Source organism: Triturus cristatus, chromosome 11 (genome assembly GCF_964204655.1).
Source record: "Triturus cristatus chromosome 11, aTriCri1.1, whole genome shotgun sequence".
NCBI classification, from domain to species: Eukaryota; Metazoa; Chordata; class Amphibia; order Caudata; family Salamandridae; genus Triturus; species Triturus cristatus.
In genome coordinates this window covers 782,079,818-782,093,917 of record NC_140594.1, presented here as the reverse complement: position 1 = coordinate 782,093,917, position 14,100 = coordinate 782,079,818, and the positions used below count along the sequence as shown (strand labels likewise).

The window sequence follows — 14,100 nt, the reverse complement described above, 5'->3', positions numbered from 1 at the left end:
TCTCCTACCTTCCCTAGCACAATTTTCATTTCTAATCCAACTCCATCTATCATCTAGTTGTTCATTTGGAGTATAGAAGTAGAATAAGGGTCTAACTGTAATCAACAGATCCTGATTCCTAGGGTTCCCCTGGCAAATATAATCTACCGTTTGCGGGTTTTCAAAAGTTATAACCACGCAGTCACCCTGTAGTTTCTTTCTATTGCAGCCCACCCATGATGCCCTTCGGACCATCAAGATTCTACTGGCCAAAACTGAGGGTATAGGATAATTGGAGTTTAGCCAGTGAATCACCTTGTTTCTTAGTGCTTCAAAGGGCTCCATAGTATGAGGTGCCAGTTCAGGGACCCCAGTTAATACTACCACATAAGGGCAAGCATCCGGTGGCAAATTTATACTTCTGCGCTTTTCAGTTTTCTCCTGTTGTGGTTTGTCTAGGTTAGGAGTAGGTGCAGAAGGCGAAAGTATGGTGGGTACAGTCACTTCAGGGGCCATCAATGGCCCGGGAGTCCTTGTACTCACTGCTGAACTATTTGCATTTCGCATGGATTCAGACAGAGGGATTGTAGAAGTTATTTTCTTCCCTTTCGGCCAATTCTCTTTTAAGACCGGTGGTTTATCCACCGATATTATCTCATTATTTGGCGCTTTTTCCTGGGTATGCAACTGTATCTTTATATCCTTCTGGAGTATTTGGAGTAGCTTCTCTATATCTTGGAGCCTTTCTTGTATAGGGGCAAGTAAAGATTTGATTAATGTTGACAGGGTATATATCATAAAATTTTCCCTATCTTCATAACCGTTTAGACTACTCACTATATTACTCTCATCAAGAATATCAGCTAAAGACTCATCTGGTAAAGTAACATCTATCATGGGTAGGGACAGTTTCTTATGACTGACAACTTCAAGTTCAGGTTCAGAGTCAATCCCGGCTTCATTTACCACAGAGTCTTTAATACCACCCTTCTTAACAACTTTTGCCTTTACCTTCTTGCAAGTTAACTTTTTATTCTTGGCGCACTCTTTTGGAATTGCCCCCTGCCTTTTTCCTTTTAATTTTCAATTTACAGTGTCATCCTGGGTATCTAAATGTACCCCAATCAAAGTTTCTTCCACAGGGTTTGATAATTCTAATCCCATACTGATTGGGTTTTGCGATACCAAGTCAGTAGCCGCACTATTATGTATCTGCGCATGTGCTTGTAATGAGGGAAAATCATGCAGGGTATTTTCAGGGCTACGTGCCACAGCAATGTTACCTATCGATGATCTCTTTGCAAAAGCTAGGTCTTGAGATACCCTTCTCTCCATTAGTACTATCCCTTGATCTATCAAGCTATTAGTACGTACAATGAAATCATCTAATGTTCCCGTCAGCTTATTCCCTCCGGTGACGATCTTACTTCTAGTTTCCCGCATATTCATGTTAACAACAAACAATATATAAAACAGGATTATCCTGTCTAATGATAAATAAAAAAACCAAATTTTCCAATGACACTAAATCGGGATCACATTAACATGTATATAACTTATATATTAAAAGTGACGACATGTCAGTAGAGCAATGCTAGCGTGAGACCCTACCAATACATCCCACACAATATATAGAGTGATGTGTTTCAAATACCGGCCTTACTTCCTAGGCCGTCCCGTGCCTCTTTGTGCCTCTGAGGGCCTCAGAGGGCCCGCCCTTTGCCCGGGCTTAGCCCGGCGCCCGCCCGCGCACGGTCCCCGCGTGGCGGTGGTAGGTCCTGGATTTAAGCGCCTCCAGGCGCGAGAACACAGTAGACGGGTTCCGGTTCCTGTCCGGCGCTAGGGCTCTCGGGAGAGGTAGTCCCCCACCACACTGCGGCCGCGTATTGAGTGGCGGCGACGGGAGGGAGACAGCGCTCGTTTCGCTGCTGGTCTGGTAAGTAGAGCGTCAGGGATTATTCTCAGCCCTCAAGTACAGAAGTCAGGCATGATTTAGAGCGGGACACCTTCATCACTCCTGATGCATCATAGGTCAGACCCATAAATACTGGTAGTTCTAGGACAGGAGTGGTTTATGGCAAACATCATCTACGGAGGCCTGGCCTGCAGTTTAAGTGGCAGGCAGGCGCGAGCGGGCAGCAGTCCAGCAGAAGACTGGGCAAGGCTAGCCAGGCAGGGACCAGTAATAATTAAATTATGGCCAGTGCCGCATGGTCCTGTTCAGTTAAGTCTCTGGCTCGGTTCTGGGATGCCTCACCGTACCCCTGGGATGCCTCACCGTACCCACACAGTATATAATCAACAACCACTCACGATTGCACAGGAATTAGTCCTCTTTGGCGATCTTTCTATAAAATCTGTTTCAAGTTGTAATATCTAACCTTTACTTGCGAGTGCCTATTATGATTAACGCTACGAGCACCCGAAACCATTATGGACCCACGGACAGTCCGTAGTATTGAACTACAACATATGTCTGAGAAACTACAAGTCCCTTCAACTAATTCCGGCATCCGCCATGTACGTCATGACGCCTCACGTCATTTCCTCCAACTCGAGGGCGGTGTCTCAATTAGTCCGATAACTCACCGCGCTTTTACCATACTTAAACGCCACACCAACGTATCAAATGTGCGAAAGCCGAGGACCAGAACCAAATTGGTAGCACGCAGGGTGACCGATCTTAATTAAGTAAGTACTCTTTGTCGGCATATCCATACAGCGCTCTTATGGATAGTTAGATGGTTCTGTTTTGATACATCTGCGGGACCCGTTCCCGCCACAATCGATCCGATTAGCTCGGATCCCCTTTACACGTAACAGCAGACCGATCGTTTCTGCATTTTGACCCACATTCTCTTCACAATTACCCCCAGGACCGCCCTCTTTGTCTTTTTGGTCCTGTGAGAAACAGTCAACCTCCCCGAATTGGGTAATGTATAACTATAGATTGTGTATGAGTGAGTGTCTTTTATGCCTGTTTTTGTATTTATCATTACTTCTTTTATACTCTTAGAAAGGTTTTCTGAAATTAGAAGATCAGTATGGTTACGCTACATAGTGTAATAGAGACTGGATACACATGGTGCACGCTATTTTTTAAGATCAGACATCACGCTGATAACGCTAGGATGCGAATAAAATCGGCACTACCACAGAATGCCTGTCACATATACAATGATATGTTACAGTGAGTTGGTTTTGAGTGGCACATCAAGAGGATACTCCTCTAAATAGAAGCATGCGCACGAATCCATGCATGTCCACCTGCGGATTTCACTACACCGCAAAGGGGAAGTGAACACGGCAGAAATACTGCCGCTGATATATTTTATTTGGTGTTTGTCTCTATCTTCCTTTTCAGATGGAGCCTGGCAGTTGACACACACCCTTCTTAAAGATATATCACGAGGAGCAGCTACTCTGCCCCCACCTTAGTGACAGGATAGGGACTTCCCATCCCAGTAATTTCACTCACATAGGGGAGTTACAAATTTGCCCTGAAGAAAGTCTCAGACCTTTATGGCCCTTTTATGGACTGAAACATGTCGGCACTAGGGTCCTAGGACCATAACACTCCTATAAAGACCCAATTTTATCTATTTTAATGACCCAGACAGACCCAAGAATAAAGGGAAACTGGGGATCTGCCTGAGGTATTTTATCTAGTTAACCCCCTCTGTCTTTAACATATTAAAAGAACTCCCAACACTGTGGTCGAGCCCACCCAGACTTTTAGGGGTCTGGGTGACCCGATGATGAAGCATGACACCACTAGGGTGTGTGAGGGTAACTTAAAGAAATACTTTTCTCCCCCACGATCATGGTTGGGTTAGGTACAACCTTTATTTAAGAATCTTCCAATTTCCTATTCCCCTCAGTTTAATCGGACCCCTTCTTCCTTTTTTTGTAGGTCCATTAGAGTATTTTTTGTGAATATAATTACTTGTAGGAGGATATACTCTACTTACTACCACCTATCATACCCTTTAGGCCACTGGAATTTTCCAGCACCTTGTTGTGTTATAGACAACTTCTCACATTACCTATCCCAGAGGAGCTGGGTGCAGAGGGGTCAAGTGGTGTCGGAAACCTTCGTCGTTTTCAATGGAGAGCTACAAAAAAATGCTGCTGCCAGGAGGGCGAAGAATGTCCGGTTGAATCCAAGCCTGGATTCGAGGTGAGAAGAACCTGAAAGCATAGGGGACAGAGTATGGGTCACTTCAGGTGACCAGGGGCTCGGTAATCGAATGCCCACCGATGTCAGGTGCCTCAGGTGCAAAGAAGGGTTGCTTGATTCTGCAGCCACGGGGACCAGGAGACGTCGAGGATAACCAAAGTCCAGAGGTGAGCTGTCCCACGAAGGATGTCGAGAGCGGAGGGGGTCGATGTCCGGCTGGAGCACCAACAAGCCTTGGCAACTGCAAACCACGCGGTCAGATGAAACAGGTTACGGTGTGGACCAGCAGGGAGAGTCAGGGCACGTCTGGAGCAACCAGGTAAGCCCAAGAATTAGCAAGGTGACCCTTGCCAGGACCCACAGGCCAACGGACCAGTGATAGCGAGGTTACATCAAGCAAGTCAGCAAAGCACCAGCCTACAGGACACTCATGGAGTGGAGGCAGGAAATCTTCGGTGCAAATACTGCTCGGGGTCAGGACTACACGGAGTCCAATGCACAAGCTTGGGAATCATCAACAAGCATATGCAATTGCAAAAGTACGCAGTGCACAGGGGTTCGTTTGGGTTGCACAGTCCCCACGAGGGATACTGGTCTCAGAATCGCTGAAAGGGCAGCTCGACCTCAGGGACCTTTGGGAACCCACCTCCTGTGTTGCTAAAATCTTCAGAGTCCTCAGGAGCCCAGGAGAAGAAAACCGGTCAGATGCGTTTAGGTGTCTGCTTTTGCAGGTGGGTAACTCCTTTACTCCAAGCAAGATTCTTCAGTCGTCCAGCGTCGAGCAGAAAGTCGAAGTACTTGGTTTCTTCTAAGCAGAATCTTGTCCAGATAAAATCTAAAGTCCTGTGATCAGGTAACCCACTTTATACCCTTTGGAAGGGGTTGGAAACATTCTGTGGACCCTCCTAGGGGAGGGGCAGGACAGAGGGGTGGCTACACCCATGTCCTTTGTCCAGTTTTGCGCCAGAGCAGGAGCAAATGGCTCTTAGAACTGGTTTGAGCTGGACTATGCACATGGACACCAAATGTGCCCCCAGTGCAGACTTTCTGGCACCCTAAGAGTGCACCCACCCAGCCCCAATACACTAAATCCTGTCTGGCAGGTGGTTACACCTCCCTGTGACAGGATGCCTATTGTCATGCCTTCCTCTGCGTGAGCTTGGCTCAGCAGCAGGAGGGCAGACCCGTGTCTGTGGCTGGCAGCATCCATTTTGTGGTGCCCAGGTCGAGAAAGCTGGTACCGGGTATACCGGTGACCCACATATGTCCCTTCAGAAGGGTGGACCTGGCGTTGAGGTATGATTCCAAGGTGTTTGACACCAAACACGACATGTTTCTAACCAGCCGTTTTAAAGTTAGCATTTACCACGCGATTATAATGCACGTAAACATGTATGTCTGGCTGCATCACAGATAACTCCGGAGAATGGTCTCTGAAGGCTGCAGAGGGGCTCTGCTCATGCAGGGACACCCTATCACGTAAAACCCAGCCCCCTGCCTTCAGTATTGTTAAGGCCTGCCATAGGGGTGACTGACAGGTATTTAAGTATAGGGATTTAAATAGATATAGTGAACCTATATCTTAAGTAAGTGGTGCAAGCACCAACTAACACAGTCTGCTGTAGCAGGCTGGTCGTGTCAATTTGGATGGCCTCTCAGGGGTGGCATAATACATGCTTCAGCCCATGGGAGGCCTCTGGGGTACCTAAGCCCTTGGTACATGGTGTACCATATACTAGGAACTGATAAGGGTACCCCAGAATCCAATCTGGAGTGTACCTAAAGTACATGCATATCAATTTAAAGGAGAAAGCAGATAGACTGGGATCCTGGATAGCAGGATCCCAGTCAGACTAGGCCAAAAACAGTGTGACATCAGCAAAAAGTGGGGGTAACCATAAGAAGCAGACACTACTTTCCTACAGACAGCGGCCTCCGCATTGCAGCCACGCAGTTCCGTGGAACCGATGCATTGCCTCAGCTGTGCGCTGCATCATCAACACCTGGACTTTACAATGCAAGCCCCGAAGGGACCCTCGACGATAACGTACAGGAGCTTCCACCACAGCCTCACCGCATCTCGGAACCCCTGCATCGCTTCGACTGCGTGACTTCTTGCCTCGGATGCATGCAACGCTCGGTAACCAGAATTTAAGGTACTTTGTTCAGCGTGCCTAACCTGGTCCCTTTGACCGGCACACACTCCATCACGGTCAGCCTGAACGTGTAACTATGTCCCGGTCCGGCAAGGCCAGCTATCCCTTGTTGGCGCTTTGTGCTTTTTAGTGCTGTCTTACGTTAAAACTTGGAAATTCAATATCTCAGGTTTCCCAGATTGTTTATTTATTTTTTTACGTTTTTGTCTCATCTCAGTTATTAAAATATACACTATTTTTTCTAACCCTAGTGTGGAATCTTTGTGTGGCGTTTTCACTGGTTACTGCTTGGCCAGAACTCACACCCCAGGCAACCAGAAATCCAATTTCTAACAATAGGTTAATAATTACTTCAGATTTTACTTTTCATATGCGACATCCATGATCCCTTGCCCGAAAGTGCTTTCCATTGTTGTTTCCACACAGTGCCCCCTCTTTGGAAATCGGTCAAAATTCCCCTAACTTGTGCTTTCACAAAACGTCTCCCATATAAGAGGTAGGAGGAGGTTTGGAAGACCACCATACATATCAAACCAGTTTTGAACAATTTTGCAGTTATTCTAATCAACTTATGTGCGTAACATCTTTGTTTGTTTCATGTCCGCCACTAGGTTTGTTATCAACATTATTTCATTCCACGATTTGGTTTTTCAGATGAATTTGCAACAATATATTCATATCCATGCTCTGGTCTCCCTACGAAAGTTTTAATGAAGCAGCTAGAGCCAGACTACACCACCGCAGAGGATTGACAAAAAAGAAAGAATTACCAACATTTTTATGACCAGTTTTGTTTCTTCGTTCGTATCACAACGCTCATTGTATTATTTTTTTACAGATTATCTGCAGTGCTGTGAGAAAAAATGGGTCAAAATGCTTTGCAACTAAAAGACCCATTTCACTTTTAAGTACTGCTGCTATGACTAAGATGTTCTCAGTGATGCTGCTGCTTCCTCGTCGCAGTGAGAGAACTCACCAAGGGACAAAGGGTTTCGAGTATCATCGGTGGTGCCAAGACAGCAGCAGGCATGCTGGAACTGACTGCCAGCTACTGCATCAGGAGTTTCTCACAAAACAGGCCCCTGGTAACTTCCAGAACTATGCTGATTAAGGTGTCCCTTGTCTCTGTTGATGTTCGATATCATATATATGCAGGTATGACTGACCAGTGTCCCATTGATCTGACCTAGTGCACAGATATCACTTGCTCCTCTCGCTGATCCAATATCTTGTTAATGTGACTTCACTCTTAATACTGTGCTTAGAGGAGAAATTTATCAGATGTTGGCACGACTCAGTTAACTATATAGGTGCATTGCAGTCCACGGGATGAGACCTCCAACCCAGTTTCATTAATTTCTGAATTTTCTACAGGAGCTATTACACTAGCAGCGGGGAAAACTTTTTTACATGGTATTTTTTTTTTTTATTGCCATATTTGATTCTACCAATCTACAGTATAGTTTGGTTCCTGTTTGCTATTTAAGACTGCTGTACCTCTGTTTCTGGGGCATAATACAGAAAAGAATATACTTACATGTGAATGAGGTGGCCATGGAGTTCCTCACTGCTTCTGACACTTAAGTGTATGTGGATTTCCTGGAGTTGCACCTCACTACTTCTGGGTGAACACTTTACCAAGGTACCTCTACATTTCCATATTTTGCATCCCAGGCCTTTATTAACCTCTTCGACGCCGATGACGGAACGGTTCCGTCATGCACGCCGGTTGGGCTGTGCTTATGACGGAACCGTTCCGTCCTGGCCCCGCCCGCGCTCAGAACTTTCAGCACTGTGCGGGAATCCGCGCAGCGCTGAAGAGGTTAAGATGCCTGCACTGCCTTGGATTACAACCCAGCTCTCCAACTGAACATACATCTCTCTGTGAATGATCCATAAAACTGCTACAAAGCCACATAGTGGCAGTTGTATGCTATGCAAATGAATAAAAATTCTCTCTGGAAGACGCGGAAGGTTAAAGGAAAACATAGCCTTTGCAATTTTTTGCAGCTCTGGCACTGCATGGAGAAGGGCATGGGAGTTGTGTTGCATTAAATAGCTTGGTTGATGTGCAGTTATAATTGGAGTTTTTGATTGTCTAGTATGTGAAAGAAATCCTCTGTTTAAAAGCTTGGAATTTCTGCCTTGATGTCTCCTTTGAAATTGCGCGAAAATTCCCACCCAGGACATGGCTACACGATGCTGCTTAAGTTGTCCTTCAAAAGTAAAATTTAGGTTTGGCACTAACAGGCAGCGTATGCTTTTAGTATTGAAGTTGTTTAAGCTCATTATTAACGACAGTTAATAGTATATTTCTTATTCTTGACATAAATGCTTGTGGAGAAAGCCACTTTTCAATCACATTATGAGCAGTGGACAAACAAACCCGAGCCCTTAGCATTAACAGTACACCATAAAAGTTAGAAATGGTTTATAGTATCAGTCACTGCAAATATTCCTCAAGTGAAATAAACAACAACCTGCCAGTGCCCCTTTTGCAACAGATGTACCTTGGCCATGCATGCTTTATGATGCACTTTAATGTGGAGAGTGATGACAGTCTGGCAGTTTCCTCTGGTCCATCATATACCTCGAGATAGCCCACGACTACACGCTCCAGCCTCTTCAGGTGACGTGCCACACCGATGCCCAGTCTGCCAACCAAGTAAACGAAAGAACTTTAGTTGATGCAGTTCAATGCGATAATTGATCATTTTCTAAAAGGCTCTGTAAAAACTATTAAATTATCACCTGAATTAGAAACAGGAGGTTGATGGGAAAAATAGTGGAATGATCAAGACTATAATTCTCGCTTTTCAATCTCCTTTATTTCGACTAATTAACCCCTTTAAGTCATCCTTTGTGCAGTAATGTCCCCAGTTGTTGTTTAAATGAGATATGTGCAGATTTTAAAAAAAGAAAAAGGAGTTCTCTCTAACAGGGACCCAGTACACAACACCTTGTCTCAAAGAGATTCAGCATAAACCTATTCTCACATTGATCCAGTTCTTGTAGCCCTTTCAAAAAGAAGAATGAATGGCTTCATGTATACAAAACAAAATGACCACTAATTTTACAGACTTTTTATGCAGATTCCCACATAAATATTTTAGAAAGTAAAACATACAAGTAGAAAATTAGAAAATGTGGACAATTTGGGTGTTAAAACAAGACATACTAGATTTAACGATAATTAGCCCAAAAAGGGTTTTAAGGGTAGACTGCCCAGGGGAAATCGTACATACAAACTTTTTACAAAAAGTGGCGTAATCATATTTAAAAATAATTCAAACTTTGGCCTTGACTTAAACCCTAAAAACCGATTGGTCAGGTGTCCTGAAGTTACTCTTGTGGAATATTGATCGTACACAAATGCCTAATATCTTGTTTTTAGAACAGCAGCCTCAGGCTTGCAAATTTTGCCAGGGTTGGCCCACAATCTGGTTAGCCCAAGTTTCCTACACCAAGTCGAGATATATTTCAACCAAAGGGGTATTGTTCATCTTCATTAGGTACCCCAATGCATCACTATATTCTAGTAACTCAGGAGTGGACCAAATACGTAGCCAATACATCAGGGGTTTTAGTTATGCTACGTCTGCAATAGGTTTGGTGACTAAACCAAAGAAACAATGGAAGGGGGCGGGGTTGCTGGTAGGCACAGAGATAAGAGATCTGACAAAATGTTTCCTTCCACTGTGGCATATGGGTATCAACATATCCTAAAACTTCCGCACCAAAGAGTACAGCACATTGGACCCTGGCGCGGTATACCTCCAAAATCGAGGTTATAGATGTAGACTGGGTCCGTTTGTGAAGTCGCAGTATGACTTTAGATCTTTGAATCACAAGCAAGGAACTTTTACTGAGTTGAGGTTCTAAGCAAAGCTTGTCTGTCAGCTTAACACCCAAATAATAATTAAAAAAAGGACTCTTTCTAGTGGTTAATTAGCAACTTTAACAATACTATTTTTTGCTTTGCTCTTCCCAAATATTATGCATTTGATTTTGGTTGCGTTTATTTCTACGGTCCTGGAAACACAAAAACCCAGAAAAGCATCTATTGAAGACCTGTAGGAGTCTTCGAGATGAGTGACGAATCATCTACGAAGAGCAATATCAGAATATTTTACCATTAAGGATAGGAGAATCATTATTTGCAATTTGGGAGTTCCTTGACCACATCATTTATATACACGGTAAACAAAGTAGGTGCAAGGACACAACCTTGACATTCCCCACGTTGGATTGGGATTTGGTTGGTCAGTTCGCCCTGATTTCCCCATCGCACTTTGACATAGTTATCTTCATGTAGCCTAGCAATCAGATTAACCAGATTAGGAGAGGCTCCCATTTCTATTAGCACTTTCCAAAGGCTCTTACAGGGAACAAGATCAAATGCTGCGCACAAGTCGATAAATGTTACATACAGTATTTGATTGCTCAGCAGCGCGTACTTACAGGAAAGGAGTGTAAATCTAAAGACTTGGTCGGAAGTACTAGTTTTAGCGCCAAAGCGTGCTTGGAGGGGGTATAGGACCGGATTATTATCCATCCACTCATGCAGCTTGTCGAGTACTTGTCTAGCAAAGATTTCCTGCAAATTATCAATTAGGCTTATAGGCCTATAATCATATGGACTAGAAGCATCTCCTTTCTTAAAAACGGGAATGGTCTCCGCCCCCATCCAGGTCTCTGGGATTTCTCCCCCTGTTGCTATTGCATTAGTTAAAAGATTAACATAGGAGGCCCAGATAAGAGGTTCGGATTTGTACAGATCTCCTGGCATATGATCCGGGCCAGGGTCTTTTGCTGCTACTAAACGGCTAATGGCGGAAGAAGTATCAGCCAAGCAAAAGGCTAGGTCAGTTTTGTTTTTAGAGTGTAGCATGTCTTTAGTGTGGGCAGGGGGGGGCCTTTTTCTTTTTTTAAAGAATTAATGGCCACCATGCCCTCCTGTGGTTTGGCTGGCGTTTGCAGAAAGGCGTTTATCGTTCACTAGTGCGGACGCAGCTGTAGTGTGACAACAGCAGCAGCATGCAGTAACAGCAAAACTACTATAGTCGACATTTCTTTCGGTTACCACAGTAACTAGAGACAACTGTTTCTTCAACTTGTGAGGGAGTGAAGAAAGGCTACCTGTGTCAGCCGATGCTTGGGGGTAGTGGCATTAGTCGCTTTGGTAAGAGTAAGGTCAGCATTAGACGTTCTAGTCAAACACCGATCGTAGACCACTGTTTTAGTTGCATCGCGGGGTTGTATGAAATTCGCTACAACTGCCAAAGGTGAATACCTTTTTGAGCACAGTACATTTGGAGCAACTATAATTGTGGGTGAGAGTGGCAACTCATTAGTATGAGGTAGGAGCCCAGCAGTTGATGGACCTGGGCCTTCAGGCTCTACTCTTTCAGTATTAACTTTAGTTTTTAATAGGTTTTTCCTGAACAACCCCGGAATTTTCCCAGAAGCCATTTTGCTTTTAGGTACTTTAGTGTTAAATATAGTTTCAACTTCTTATATCAGATGGTCTTTGTCATCCATTTTGCATGTCCTGGCAGTAGTATTATTGCAAGGGCCGTCAGTGCCTGGCTTTTAAAAAAAATGTGCATTCATACTAGGCATTTTGAAGCCTTGCGTTTCCCCCATTGCAAATTTGCTAATTTATCTTATCAAGGAATTACTTTACCATTAAAACACCTTAGTTTGAGAGTGCTTGAAATAAAAGCCAATGAGGTGTAATAAGAGTGCATTTACAGAGTTCCAGCAGACAAGTTCTAGGGGAGCAGGTTAAAGAGAGTAGGCCCAGTCTGGCCTCTTCTGGGTGATGGGCCGATCTTGGCCCAGTCTTCACTCAGGCGCATCTTGCGCTGAGGGATCAATGGTGCGCTTAAGAGGAAGGTGTTGCTGCTTGTCCTGGCCCTGCCGCTCGGAGTACTGGGGGGCGTAGGCCCACCCCAGTCTGGCATGCAAAGTTCCTGGAAAATTGTATGCGGGCAAGGAAACCTCCAGGTAAGACCCGCGCTGAACGATTTATGGTGCGCTTTTGCTTGGCCCCGTCCTGCCGCTCAGGGGACGTAGTCACACCCCAGTCTGGCAAGGAAAGTTCTGGGAAAACTGTATGCGGTCAGGGAAACCGCCAGGTACAAAATCATGTTTTTCATTTGAGGAGCAGCATCTTCGTCTTGGATGTAAACAACTAACACACTACCACTGCAGACTTTTCCCAAAATATCACTGCTTATGGAGGTAAGCATAATTGAAAACAGTTAATTGGTGACTCAGATTTTAAGGAAAAAAACTTCAAGATCGTGCCCCGACACAATGGCAGTTAAAAGAGCAAGGATTCAAAATTGACTTGGTCACACAAATGTTTGCACATACATTGTTCGCTTAAGACAAATTACATAATAAATCAGATTGGTAACAAATTTGTGCAAATCAGATTAAGTCCACAATAAAAGTATGCATGGTTTTGGATTGTGAGAGAGAGCAATCAAACAGTTGCAGATTGTGTATATAAAGACATTAACTGTAATCAAACTAACAATGAGATACACTGAATGGCCTGCCAAGATTGTTTTCCCCATTTGTTTGGGACTATGACAACTCAGATATTGTCATTTCCAGAAGGGACCTGTAAAGCTAAGTTAACAGTTTACAATCATTCCCTGAAATGAATACTAGTTGTAAGACTTTTTGGATGACTAGGAAAGCATGGTTAGATTCCCATCAATGTTGTGGATTACAACCATGTAGGCCAAGAACAGAGAGACTGTTAGACCAAAGTCATCTATCAATCTAGTCAGAACAATTAGTTATCAGTCTTGATAAAGGTCAGCTAGTGTGAGCAATCCAGCCTCTGTTCAGTGGTTCAGGGCAGGAGCTGTGAAATAACTCACTCCATCTGGGAACTCTATCAGAGTGATAGTGGGTTCATACATTGGTTTAGATGTTGTTTTTCTTGTGAATCTTGCCCAACATCTCAGGGCAACCGCCACGTGGTTATTTAGTATGCATGTGCCTCACCTCAAGTCCAGGAGAGGGGCCACCACCTTACCCCTGGCTATCCCTGCTCCCATCTGACCGAATACCTGTGTGAGCCCACTATGTAGCCATCTCCTCTATCCACTGAATCTACACTGCCAAGAATTACAGTTCGGAAAGCAACAAAACAGCCTCTGCTATCGGCAGCTGCAAGGTCCTTACAGCTACCCTGTGCTGATTGTCTGCCTACAAATATTCCCTCAAGAGAGCCTCCAAGTCCCTGAACCAGCCTAGCGGCACTCACATGACTAAGTTGGTGAAACAGGGAAGCAGTTTCGGAAACTCCACCATTGTGATCAGAGTTGTTCTGTACACCACCGATATCTTCAGAAACTGACAAAAGTCAATATTGCCTTTCAAATTCCTCTGTACTGATCCCAAATTATGAGTCAAGAGATCATCTGGTCTGTAATATATCCTCCCCACCAAGTATCGAAATATTTTTTGTTTGTGATGCCTCGGGAGGTTAATATTCTAGGATCCCACTGCGTGGATTGGTCTGTGCAGTATGGACATGTCTTTGATCAATTAGCATGTAGGTCTAACAAACTGCCAAACTCCTCGAGATCGCCAATCTTAGGTGACATGCCCTTCTCTCCATTTTTCAAGAACAATAGCATGTAATTTGCATAGATCAAGATGACATTGCTATTTTAAAGTGATAGTACACTAGGAAGAAGAGGAAAATGACTGAGCAAGGTAGTGTTCTTTGTTCAGAGGGGTTGGTGCCCAATCACTGGA

General features: G+C 44.3%; 1 protein-coding gene across 1 annotated transcript in view; it reads right to left on the bottom strand.

The window, feature by feature from the left end:
* TTI2 (TELO2 interacting protein 2) overlaps window positions 1-14,100 on the bottom strand; it is a 91,235-nt gene that overhangs the window by 41,758 nt on the left and 35,377 nt on the right. Inside the window, exon 5 of the mRNA XM_085634481.1 lies at window positions 8,826-8,969. Coding sequence (XP_085490607.1) covers window positions 8,826-8,969 — 144 coding nt within the window. The remainder of the gene's footprint in view (window positions 1-8,825; window positions 8,970-14,100) is intronic.